The sequence below is a fragment of the Scaptodrosophila lebanonensis genome, unplaced genomic scaffold (genome assembly GCF_003285725.1).
Source record: "Scaptodrosophila lebanonensis strain 11010-0011.00,11010-0021.00 unplaced genomic scaffold, SlebRS2 tig00000080-arrow-pilon, whole genome shotgun sequence".
NCBI classification, from domain to species: Eukaryota; Metazoa; Arthropoda; class Insecta; order Diptera; family Drosophilidae; genus Scaptodrosophila; species Scaptodrosophila lebanonensis.
In genome coordinates this window covers 6,167,807-6,181,640 of record NW_022060561.1, presented here as the reverse complement: position 1 = coordinate 6,181,640, position 13,834 = coordinate 6,167,807, and the positions used below count along the sequence as shown (strand labels likewise).

Here is a 13,834-nt window from a genome sequence, read left to right as displayed (position 1 = left end):
ATGTATGTAACACACAGAAGGAGGCGTGGCAGACCCCACAAAGTATATATATTCTTGATCAGGATGAGAAGCCGAGTCGATATAGCCTTGTCCGTCCGTCCGTCTGTCCGTCTGTCTGTCCGTCTGTCCGTATGAACGCAAGGATCTCAGAAAGTATAAGAGCTAGAATAACCAAACTTGGTTTCCATATTCTCCTAAGACCGAGAAAGTACGAGTTTGAGTTTTTTTTCGATGCACCCCCCCACTCCCCCGCAATTCGTGTTTTTTCTTATAACTTCCGTAATTCTCGGAATTTTGAAATCAATTTTGGTAGGTACATCCAGTTAGTACTAATGTGTCCGTGTGCCAAATTTCATCATGATAGGTCAATTCTGAAGAAAGTTATAGCCATAAGTAAAATCGCTGCTCATGCGCTGCCTCTGTCGGCAGCGCTGCCCGCAGCTGTTGTTGTTGTTGCTGCTTTGGTTCAACTTTGTGCTGCATACATACACGCATATAAACACGCATAGGTACGTGATGTAAATGTATGCTGTTAAAACTAAACATAAACATATATTCTAATTTAATTTAATTAATTAATTCATTAATTTTTTTTAATAATTTAATTTTTTTTTAAATTTTTTTTTTTTTAATTTTTCTTTTTTTGTGGAGAGTACAGGCTATTTTACTGTCGGGCTTGCTCGACTGTAGCGTTCTATCTTGTTTTTTAATAAAGAAAAAGCAATAAACGAAATTGTTCGATCGGGTATGATGTATAAGGATGTGTGCAGTGCAGAGTTGAGCCAAAGCAACAACAACAGCCGCTGTCAGAGCTTAGGCAGAGGTTATATTTACTAAACTAAAACTTCCTTTAAAATTGGTCCATCACCATGAAACTTAACATACGGGCACATGGGCACTGACAGGTTGCAATTGCCAAATTTGATTAATAATATAAAGAATCGAGGACAGCTTGTATTTAAATCAATTAGCAAAAACTTGCGAACTCAAAAGTTACGGCGAGTCCTAGAACCGATTGGAGGACAGCTCAGATGATAGATTGAGGCTAAAAGAATCAAATAAATAGAAATTTAAAGACGGACTTCTGCAAACAGCCACACCAACTTTTTGAAAATCAGATCTGTTTATTTGCTTTCCCAAGATCAAAAGTGTGCAAGCGATTATCTGTCAAGAGCTATGACAACATTTTGCACTGCCTTCACTTGTCCATCGACTTATCAGTTCATCTTGAGAAACTTTGAGGCACAACTTGGCCATAACCTGTTCATTTATTAAGTGCTAATATACTTGTACACATGGCCCCCAAAACTAGCCGCAAAACATCTGCAGTCGCAACAGACCGCACCGACCAGCCCAAAAATATGCAAAGAATTGTTAACAGGATGTCTGAGGATGGCGACGACGAGTTGACTAACTGCCGGGCCAGGGCAGGCCAAGTGACTGAAACTATTTCATGTATGTCTCGTGCCGTAAGAAAATTTGTGCTAAGGACCAGGACCAACTTGACAAAGCCGGCGCCTAGCATATTGCCAGCAGATACTTTTAGCCTGTAGTTTAAGTTTTTGCATTGGTTTTGCTTGCCGGCTCTGGGGCGCATGTAAAACTTTTAGCAAACATGACAACAGAATAATATCGCATGCCATAAATTACACTTAAGTAGTTAACAGCTTTATGGGAAAACAACATGGGCCACGCCCACAAACCGTAGGCGACGACAGCGGCAAAAAAACAGCAAAGACCTCTTCGTGCGTGCAGCAGTACGTATACGTGTGTGTGTGTGTCTCTGTGTGTGTGTGCATGTGTGTGTATGAGACTAAATGCTATCTAATATCTAAAAACATTTTTAATCAAAATTCCGGCAGAGACTTGGCTGCCTGTCATGGGTGTGGCTGCCTCGCTGGCTGGTTGGCCAAAAAACTTGCTGCTGTTGCACAAAAAACGTGACGACAACGACAAGTGGAGAAGCAGCTAAAACAACAACAACAACAACACTAACAATAATGTCGGAACATAACTCATTTAATCCCAGCTGGAAAAGGCGACTTGGTATACATAGTACTTTATATTAAACCCCAATCCAAGCCATGCAAGAGTTACTTTCTTTTCAAAGATGGAGTTTTTAAACCATATGCAGCATTCAAATCGGATTCGAAATCATTTCAATCTCTTTTTAAAAACAACTTCGTTTTGAGTATGTTTGGCGTTGAAGATACATATTTGTCGCTGCATCGTAAATTGTATCTCAATATATACGCCATTTCAAAATCTGCTTTCCCAATTTATAAACTAGTTTATACATTTATTTCCTATTTAGGGCCTACGGTATTTCTTCTTCCAAACTGACTTTCATGTACAACAAATAAATTACATCTTTTCAATTCTTGCTTTAAAACAGTCACATTGATATGTTAAGGAGCTTTTGATGCAAAAAACGCTGCTTATGTCAACATTGTAAATTCAAAACTCTGATATATTCTAAGTATATCTGGTATACAGTATGCATATTATTTTTACGAATTTTGATCGACCCCTCAAATCAAATTTCCATTAGCTTCTAAATAGCAACAAAGCAATGTAGCTGATTTTATATTTATTTTGTTTATATTTTAATTGGTCGTGACATAATGTTAAAGCAAATCGGTCTATTGCTACGCATTGAAATACTGTTCACAAGTCAACTTATGAGAAAAATACTATTGATGTTGAAAATGCAACACAGACATTGATTTTTTAAAGATTAAAAATCTCAAATTGTTAATTTTCAGTTCGCTCCACAAAAACTTCAACCTTTGCTTTCCAGTCATTATAAGCACCGACAATTATTTGAAGCTTATATTCCCCGGGTGAAACGGACATCCAAGACAAGTCGATATAGCCATGTCCGTCTGTCCGTCCGTCCGTCCGTCTGTATGAACGCAAGGATCTCAGCAAGTACAAGAGCTAGAATAACCAAACTTGGTATCCAGATTGTCCTAAGTCCGAGAAAGGACGAGTTTGTGGTTTTTTTCTGATACACAGTATTTAAGAGTTGAGCCTGCTCGACTTTAGCATTGCTTTCTAGTTTAATCTTTTTAGTTTCTTTCATTATTCTAAACATGCATATGTACAGAGTATTTCAGCTTCTCCACTTGTTTAAATCAAAAATCATGGTGTACAGTACTAATAAATGATTTTAAATTTGTTTATAATTCGCATAGCCTCTACCGAAAGAGTAAAAGGATATACTTGTTGAACTTAACTCTCAGGTTCTTTCCCTCGGCACATATTTAAGCCAAAATTTATCTTTGGGCTGAAAACGCAAGCCGGTTATATTCCTTAACATATCCCGCACAGTTTTTCTCGCCGGCACCAAATTGAAGTTCAACACCAAATGGTAAATAATAGACTTTACTTCCATTAGGGCGAACCGGCTGCCGATGCAATTACGTGGACCTACGCCAAAAGGCAAATACGTGAAGGGCTTGATCTGATGCTTTTGCTCATCTGAAAAGCGTTCTGGGTTGAAACTTTCGGGCTCTGGGAAATTCTCTGGATCATGATGCATGGCCAGAATGGGCACATGAAGAACATCATTCTTCTTCAGCTTGACCACCAACTCATTGTTCTCGTCGCGCAAATCGATATCCGCACTGCACAACCGATTAGTGACAAGGGCTGGAGGCCATTTTCTCAAGGATTCCGATATGACCATATCCATGTACTTCATTTTCGTGAGCGTGTCGTAGTCCAAGGGCTTGCCTTGAAGCTCCTGCTCCACAGCTAAGATCTCTGTATATAGCTTGGACTGCACATCAGGACTCATGCACAGCTCGTAAGTGGCGAAACAAAGACAAGTGGAAACGGTTTCAAATCCCGCAAAGAAAAAGAGCAAGCACTGCGCCAACAAGTCCTCATCGTTGAACTCTGCGTGCTGATCCCCATCGCCGATGTTTTGGGTGGATCATTGTTGCTGTTCAAACTGACGCTTGGCCTCCATTAGCAAATGTACCATATCGGGTCGAATTATATTGTGTTCTTTGCGATACTTCATGGCATCGAACACTAATCCATTAAAGTAGTCTATATTCGTTTGATCGAAGAGCCTAATGCGCAGTGCCTTTTAAGTAAATTCATTTTAATTATCAATTGTTATACTTAGTAAAAGAATGTCGGTAACTACCTTCATAATTCGAGGAATGATTCCGTATAGAATCGCCCTGACCATCGCCCAGCCCTTAAACTGTGTCACCGATTGACCAATGGTATAGAACTCATTATCCTTTTGCACGAAAGAGTTAACCTTGATGCCGAAGGCAGCAGATGCTATGACATCGTTGGCAAAACGGGTAAAGTAATCCTTCATCTCCAGTTCTATGCCTTCAGTGTTTGATTCCTGGCTTCGTCTCAGCTCGTCCCCAATATATTTGATCCCCTCAAGGCTGCAGGCGTTGATTAGCTCGTACATGGCCCGCATTTTGCTGCCAGTAAACGAGGGCGTCAGCGTATTCCTCATCTCCCTCCACTTCTGGTCCTTCAATGCTATGAGACTTCTCGATAGCAAAGGCTCCGTCGAATCACTGAGCGCGGAACGATGATTGGAAAAATGATCAAAATCTTTGATGCCAACTTTTTTGATCAGCTCGGCATCGCGCAGTACAAAGACCGGGTTCAGCATATTGTAAACTCCATACACTTTGCAGTTTTTAAACTTCAAATGCAGATCGATCACGGACTGCAGCATGGGCTCCTGACCCAGCAGAGCTCTGAGCTTTATGTTGCCCAGCAGCACCGAAGGTGCTTCATGGGGCACACCGCGCTCGCTAAAGGTGTGATGTTTCGACACTAGCCATTTGTAGAGCAGCCCAATAGCTGCGAATACTAACGCGATAATTGCAAAAGCCATTTCGTTTGTGCCATCCGACCTGCGCGACTTATTTGTTCATTCATTACTGACAAAGCAGAATATGTGTTCACCATGTTTATAGCTCTGCAGCTAGATATCGCCCGCCCTCACTCGTCGTATCATTATTAAGATCTGTATGTACTCGTATGTACGAGGTCTGTTCAAAAGAAAAGGTGAAGGTTTAGCTCACTGTTATCTTCGATTACAAAGCGTGTTCTTGCCAACAGATTGTACGGTAAATAAGGAATACTACAAGGAAGTTATGGAACATTTGCGTACACATATATGTACAAGATCTGTTCATAATAAAAGGTGAATATTGAATTCGCTTGAAAAGCATTTATTTATTCATCAATATCCATCTTGACCCCTTCAAAGCAATCCCCCTTAGATATACATAGGTCGCTCCTTGCAAATTTTTCCTATTCTCAAAACTGAAGGGACCAATAAACGGAAACCGTTTTGCCACATTTGATGAGATAAAATCACAATCGAAGAACGAGCTGATGGTCATACCGAAAATTGCATTTCGGAAATGCTTCGATAATTGAGAGAAGCGCTGGCATAAGTGCATTATGTCTGAGGGAAATTACTTTAAAATAAATATTGTTGAATAAATAAATGCTTTTCAAAAAAACAATTCAAAATATCCCTTTTCTTTTGAACAGGCCATGTATGTATGTTATATACGACTACATTTCGAAAGAGAGCCAATGTACAAAATAGACAATAGTACAGTGGAGCAAGCCCGACAGTGAAATACCCTCTACCCAGACAAACTTCCGCCGCTGAGTTATACACGACCATAGAAGAGGCAAAAAGAAGATGAAGAATCGAGAACCTCTCCCTGCAGTTTCTGGACTTAGTACTGAAATGAAATTGTTTTTTTTTTTTTCAATTTACCGATTTATATTATACAAATTATATACATACTTATTACGTGTGCAGAGTTTGGTTTATGTGGCTTTGGAAATATGGACAGTATTGATGAATTCCTGTAAATAAACTCAAATGAGTTTATTAATATTGCCTAAGGACTAGAATAGTCTCCATACGAAGTTTGGTCTCGTCACGCTGACTAAGAATATATACACTTTATAGGGTCGAAGATGTTGCCTTCCGCCTGTTGCATACTCTGCACCAACCGAATATACCCGTTTTTACACCCGGAGGGTATTTCAGTGCGTTGTGAAATAGCCAACGATAAGCAAATGTGTAAGCAACTGTATCCAAATAATATCGTAATTCGCACAATTTGTATGTCAGTTAGGTTCAGTTTATATTTCCTTCATTTCTATTTCATATCTATCCATGATTCATTAAATATTTTGTTGTGTAAGTGATAACTTTAAAAATGTTATTGTATTCTGAGCACAATTATAACTTTACTCTCATTATTCATCAAGCTTTATCTTATCAAATCGACAGGTTCTCATTAACATTATCGCTCAATATATGTATTTTATACAAAGTATTGCTAAATGCATTCATGATAATGAGAAATACTTTTACAATTTTCGAATACATTTATAAATTATTTACTCATAAATCTAAACATTCGAATTGCAAACTTAAACAGAAAACAATAGTGGAAAGCCGGCGTTAATCAGGTCCAACAATAATATATCCTGTACAATCTATACGTACAGACAGACGGACATTAACGCAGCATGTCATACTGGTCGAGAATATATAGTATATACCTTTGTGCCAAAAATAGGTTCCTTATCTCTAAAACCTACAAAAATTGGTGAAAAAACAAGGATTTATGTTTATTTTATTAAATGCTGTGTGTGTTTTTATTTATTGTATTTATTTTGTGATTTTTCGAATCGTGCTAAATGGAATAAAGTCGTGTAACTTTATATATAATTTTATATTATATTTATATGTAATTTTATATATAATTATTAATTTTCAATCCGTGTTAAAACAAAATCCTGTAAAAAAGACCGTGTAAGAACAGAATTAGGTGCATTCGCACTAAGCTAATACATTCATTTGGGTTCAGGTTATAAAAATGTATGCGAATGTTGATAAGAAGTTATTATATAACAAACATTTTTCAGGTTGTCAAAAAAAACTTCTTATTATGTATTTCATTTCACTCTTTCCTAAATTCTCCTTACTAATCTCACACATTTCATCAAAATGTTTCATTGAAATATATTAATAATGATGCCCTAAATTTTTTTGTTTCTGAAGAATGCTTTCAAGATTCTCGAATTGGCATCGAGCTGGCGTAAAAGAGCTCCAAAACGAATCTAAGCCAAGCAGTATATACGAACAATGAGAAGCAATAAGTTCTGCTTCAGTCATTATTATAATTTCAAAGTATATCTTCTTTCTAAGTATATCTGGTATACAATATGTAAATTATTTTTAGCAAATTTCGACCCACCCCCAAATATAATTTCCATTAGCTTCTAAACAGCAACGTAGCTGAGCTTAAATTTATTTTGTGGTTACATAGTATTTGTCCTGTCATAACGTTGTAGAAAATGCTGAAAGTGTATAATATTGCGATGTACTAAAAATTGTGCTTTCCACCACCATAATCAAATGATTCGCTATATTTCGAATTCGACCCACAAACATTATTAATTTTCAGTTCGCTCCACAAAAACTTCAACCTTTGCTTTCCAGTCATTATAAGCACCGACAATTATTTGAAACTTATATTCCCCGGGTGGAACGGGCATCCAACGTATCGAATCTGGAGAGAATACTTGATTCTCCACTATGATGTCATGCTGAGTTTTTGGATAGTTAGTAAATCAATCGTCTTAATATTTTTCTTGCTTACATCATATGGACAGGTGTGATTAATATTGGAATTTTTTACCAACGCATCCAGCACTATGCGCATAAACGACAGATTCCCTCTTTTGTCCATGAACTTGCAAAAATCCGCCGTTTGATTGTACATATAGAAGCGATATCCGCTGTATTTTCGCCATAAGCTTAAATTGACCTGAGATCATAGCACGTTTAGCTTGGCGGCTATTATAATTATGATTTAGACTCGACTTACAGACACTTGTGAAACCGGAACGTGAAAGAGGTTCACTGTTATGTTCAGACCAACTACTCCGCGTCTCAACAGCTTTAGCCTGCAGACCTGAAAGTCGCAGAAGGATTTATCCAAGCTTTCGCACTTTACATTCGTATATTTGTCCTGAATACTGCAGGAAGGCAGTAGCAATAAATTCACGCAAAACACTTTGAGGGTCAGAGACATAGCGTTTTGAAATTTGAAAGAACACAAATGTGACTACTTTGGAAATTTTATGGTAAAACGCTTTTGTAGTATTTGAAAGCCATAATTAAGGCATTAAGGCATTAATATGAATTTAATTGTTATATATTTATTTATGTTTATTCAAACAGAAACGCTTTACACTAATCACTGATTGTACACGAATTAGCGATTTAAACTGTATTTTCGCCATAAGCGAAAACTGCTCTCAGAATCGGCCTAAAAGTACTGCAGGAAGGCAGTAGCGATAAAATCGCGTGAAGTACTATGAGAGTCAGAGACATTGCAATTGAAATTCGGAGTCATTTTAATGGTGATTGCTTTCGAAATTATCAGATTAAACACAAATTTAGTATTTAAACCCGTAATTAAGACATTAATATGGATTTAATAGTTTATTAATAGTCAAATAGTTCATTTTAATTGTGTTTATTCAAGTAGAAATACATTGCTATCAGCCGTGTTCTTGTTTAAACAAGTCGCAGAGTTGTTTGATTTGGCAAAAAAATGTTTAATTACGTTGCGAAACCTAATAACCTGAAAACATCTTTGACCTACGGGTACATATACATATATATTCTGAATCAGCATGACGAGAGAAATCGATCTAGACATGTCCGCCTGTCCGTCTCGATGAACGCAAGGATCTCAGAAACTAGCTAGAATAACCAAAGTTGGCATCCAGATTCTCCTAGGTCCGAGAAAGGACGCGGTTTTTTTTTTTTAATTTTCCCCCCTTGCCCCGCTACAGAATTTCGTCAATAGCGTCCACATTTCAAATGCTACCTAAACCAAACTTTGCACACATAATTTATATATACAAGTAATTATCTACTGTTGTTTAATCAATTGTTTGTTGTTTATTCAATTCGGTCAATTCTAAGAAAAGTTATTAGCAAAACAAGTTCTCGCCAGTACAACCCCACCAAACTACAGCGACAAGTTCGCTCTTCTTTCTCCTCTTTTTGCTGATGCTATGGGCGCATATAACTCAGTGACGGAAGTTTACCTGGGTACAGGGTATTACACTGTCGGGCTTGCTCGACTGTAGCGTTCTCTCTTGTTAAGTTTAAAGAAAATCTCAAAAATCATTAAATAAGAGAAAGACTTTTTATGTAATTAATTCATTTAATTTAATAAAAATCAATTCTTATTACAAATTGTAATATAGACATAAACAGTTTTGGAATTGTGGAATTGTGGTCTATTCTGTACCGATTTTAGTCAATGTGCTCTCGGCCGTTTCCGAAATCCAGGGGTTCATCCTGGACGAGCAGACAGGCTGTCTTCGAATAGTTTGTGCTATTTTACAATCCATGATTGTCCACGACAAAATGCCGCCTAACCGGAGCTAAGTTCAACTGTGCGGCAAAATGGGGAAATCCGCTTAACAAGTGAAAAACAACAGCAACAACAATAGCAAAAAGGCGAAGGTAAATTCAAGTAGAAACTTGCAAAATGATTTTAAATGACAAAGAATATGTCAAAATGCTCAGTGCTTAGCGGGATAAGCAGAGAAGAGCTCAGCTCGATCTTGTTTAGATAAAGACGACCAGATTCCAAAAGCGTATTTGAGTTTCTCCTCTCAACATTTTGGCAACAGCAAATTGTAAAACAAAATGACAGTCAGGCTGTCGCACAGCTCAGTGTCCTTCCGCCATCCGCCTTCCCTCAACCAACATCCACCTCACTAGTATTGCTAACGACATATGGAAGCCAAACAAAACTCTGGCACTACCACGTCGTGTGCCTCTATTATTATTACGTCTCATATATACAACGAACGCCATTTTCATTCTTTGTGCTTGTGTGCTGCTCCTTTTGCTTTCACTCCATTCCTTTAATCTACTCACAGCAGCAGACATTTTTCTTTCAATGCCTCGGTCCACCCGTCCCCGCACGCCTTTCTTTCTATTTGTCACCCACATAAGTGTTTTGTAGTTTTTCTTCCCTTTGATATGCGCACTAGCGTTGGCAAAACCAAATCCAAATCCAAATCCTAACAGCAACACGCTACGTGCCTTGTAGCCCAGTGTAGCCAACTGTCATGTCATTGTCATGTACTGCCCCTCGCCCTATTTCACCAGAATATTGCTACTGCACAGTGTAAATTGTGTTCAAGATGGTGAACTAAAAAAGAGATGATATCTTAAATAGAAACATAGCGTCTGTAGTATTGCAGAAACCGGATTTTAATTCCCCAAATAAATCACTGGCCGATATGCCTAGCAATACTATACCAGGCCGTGCTTTTGATGTTAGAGCTGAACTTAAACTCCAATAACAGACAGTATTCAGAATACGTTGCAAATAAAATGCACGACATAGATTTCTCATTTGTTATTTATTTAATTATTCTTTTATTTAGAATGCAGCGACTTCAACTTCGATGTTTACATTCCAATTGATAAACCTAATATATATAGATTTATATTGTTAATCAACAAAAACAAAAGTGAATGCTACTGCGGAAGCAAAAAGAAGAGCGATCCCGCTCCAACAGTTTGTGGGAATAATACTGGAGTGAACCCGATTTGGATTCATTTCAAAACAATTTGTGAGAATTATATGTATTCATTAATTTGATTTGTGTAGCTTTCAAATCATGAACGAAACTCTATAGATGAAGGAGGGGCGGAAGAAATAAAAAAATTAAATTGACTCATGTTGCCTGGAGATAAGGAAAGTCTATATAAAATGTTTGGTCAATGTGTGCTCAGCCAAAATCCAGGTGTTCATACAGGCAGCCGGATAGGCAGATATTTTTCTGTATAGATTTCCCTCGTCGTGCACATTATAAATATATACTGGTTATGATGTAGGAGATGCTTCCTTCTCCCTTTGCACAACCAAAACCGATGGCAATTGGTCAATATGCACGTCATAAGGCACTTGGTTGTTTCTAATATGTGATCGACTCGTTAAACCAAATCGCTTCTCCAACTCCAAGACAGATTCTGTGTATGTCTGCTGAAAATATTCATACATTTTTTCAGCTTTATAACTACATAAAAATTAGTATTATATTGGAATCAACCTTATGGATTTATAGTTCCTTTTAGCAATCAGTAACTCTGCTAAAGTAGTTGATTATTAAATGTATGAGTGGAGTTACAACTATTCTATTATGTATTATATTATTATGTCAGTCTTTTTATAAATAGGGTTTTAATTTGTTGTATAATGATATTTTTGAAGTGTGAAATATATTCGATTCGATTCTCACCATAAATTTCCCTATATTATTTGAGTTTTTTAAATGAAATAAACAAATAATTTCGCATTATTAATTTTTTGTTAATATTAATTTATTGCAGTGAGAATGCATTAATTTCTCTTAATTCTTTGTCTGTATATTGTATAAAATATTAAAAATGATTATTTACAATTCAAAGAATTCCAAAGAACAGCACATAAATCTAGATTAATGTGCGCATCGTCTAAGTGTGCAGAAATCTCACTTATTTTAAATTCATACCAATGTTTCTAAGCCAACAAATATTAGATAGAACTCGAATAGATAATTTTAATAAATTTAGTTTGCTTTGTTTTTTTCTTACTCTCCAAAGGTGTTGAAGATGATTTTCAAAATGCTTTCCAATTAATTGATATCTTTCCTTTACTACAAGTAATTCTTTCTTGCAATTTAAAGAATATTAAGCGGACTGCCCATAGATAATATGGATTGTTTATACAGAACTAATATTTTTCGAAATATTAAGTACTGTAGACACGGTGCAGAGGTCTGCTGGCTGGCTCGCTCGCCAGTTACCAGTTAGCAGTCAGTAGCAGGTTCCATTCAACTGGCAACTGTCTTAAAGGGCCATGTCGCCCAATGGCAGCCAAGTTAAGTGAGTTGAGACGACGGCGGACTACTTCAAATCTGTAGTAATAGATATCAACAACTTTGGCGAGCAACAGCAGCAACAATGATGCTAGCATCGAGAGCCACGCTTACACGCTTGCGGGCTTGCGGGCTTGCTGGCTTATAGATTGTTTCTTGGGTTTTGTCAGCATTAAATTAAAAATGAACTTTGGCAGCGCAAATTCATGGTCATGTTAACTTTTTGTGCTTGCCTCGACGCTTGATGCATTGCTCGGGAAATGCTTGCTGCAGTTTTTTGTCCGCCACCGACCATTGGAGCTGCAAACAGCAACTGGTCGCCAATGGACTTGCAGCTCGAAAGCATTGTGAAATGTTCTGTGGCACAGTTAGTTACTGCTTTGGCTTTGTTACTGAGTTGATAAGATAGAGTTGAATGCCGTTCGCTGTCTATCGAAAAAAGTTGTACAACATTTTAAGGTTCGTTATAAGTTTTTGCTCAGATAACATGTGTGAACAGCTAGCTATATATTTTAATTGCTGATTATCGTTGCATTCGAAAAATTCGTTAAATCAGTTCAGGAAGCACAAGTAACCAACAATAAATTCAATAAATGTATCCAATTTGAGGTGAAGATAAAAATAAAGAAATTAAAGTTGCTAATATAATACTACACGATTTTCCAATATTTGTATTATTTATTCATCAGTGACTTAAACTTGCATTACTTATAACAATATTGCTGGGAGGGGAAGGTGTGCTCTGGCCATTCTGCATCTGACTTCAGTTTCCACTATTTCTTCTTTATTTCATTCATTTAAATAATAATGTTAAAATATGCAAGCTAAATGCTTCTAGCTATTATTTCAAGCCGTTGTTCAATTCCCATTGTGCGATGTGTTCGCATATTTCATTTCACTTGAACCAGTCCTTCGCAAGCTTTTGCTTCAATAAACGTATGTATGTATGTCTTCCTAACTAAACGCAGTCGTCGCGTGTGTCCAGCGACTGATTCGACCAAACACCAATTTAATTAACTGAAATAAACAATGGAAAACTGATGGAAATTCTTCGGAAGAAATTCCCATTCTAATAATAAATAATGCTGGATGGTTCAATCACAGCGTGCTACAAAAGAACAATGAACCACATTTGTAAAGCATATATGTATTTAATCAATTTTAGTTTTTAATTAAATGACAAACTACTTGGGCAGTGAAATAGTTTTAATGAAATTTTGAGACGCTGTTTTATTGATTTAAATTTTTTAATGTTAAAAAAATATTTTTTATGTCCTTAAGCTAATTAATCTAAGACTTCGATATAAATACACGTATAATATGCACCTATAATTATATTAACAATATGAAATAAATTAGATCTTATATTACTTTCAATTTGTATAAATAAACAGAATAATTAAATTAATTTTTGTATATATATATAGTACATTTACATTCCCGGAAGCTAAGAATCTAAGACTTAAATATAACTATGCGTATAATCATGCACCTATGACTATATTAACAATATGAATTAACCGGCTATTTAAATTAATTTTTGTATACATAGTACATTTAGATTCCCACTGGCTAATTGGAAGACTGTCCTTGTATATGTGTTACTCAACAACTTTATTTTGGGGGTTGTAGATTCTTAATTTCTCAACAAGAAATTATCTTCCCCTAATCCTTAACATTTGAACAACTTATTATGCATTGCACAATTCTTTTCGAGTTTTATGTGTAACTTATTGAATCATTTTGAGCTTATTATTGTTCTCCTTTCCCCTTTTTAAAACCTATCTTTTCAGTTATTTCGGGAATCTCTTTAACATCTGGCTTGCCATATTGATTAATAAATTTTTTC

General features: G+C 36.5%; 1 protein-coding gene across 1 annotated transcript; it reads right to left on the bottom strand.

Moving 5' to 3' along the window:
- Positions 1 to 3,241: 3,241 nt before the first annotated feature.
- Positions 3,242 to 11,129, bottom strand: LOC115626111 (probable cytochrome P450 9h1). The gene is given in 7 exon segments (XM_030521365.1): positions 3,242 to 4,096; positions 4,160 to 4,848; positions 7,542 to 7,635; positions 7,689 to 7,856; positions 7,917 to 8,003; positions 8,808 to 8,832; positions 11,113 to 11,129. Coding segments are annotated over 7 exon segments (1,935 nt in total).
- Positions 11,130 to 13,834: the final 2,705 nt, after the last annotated feature.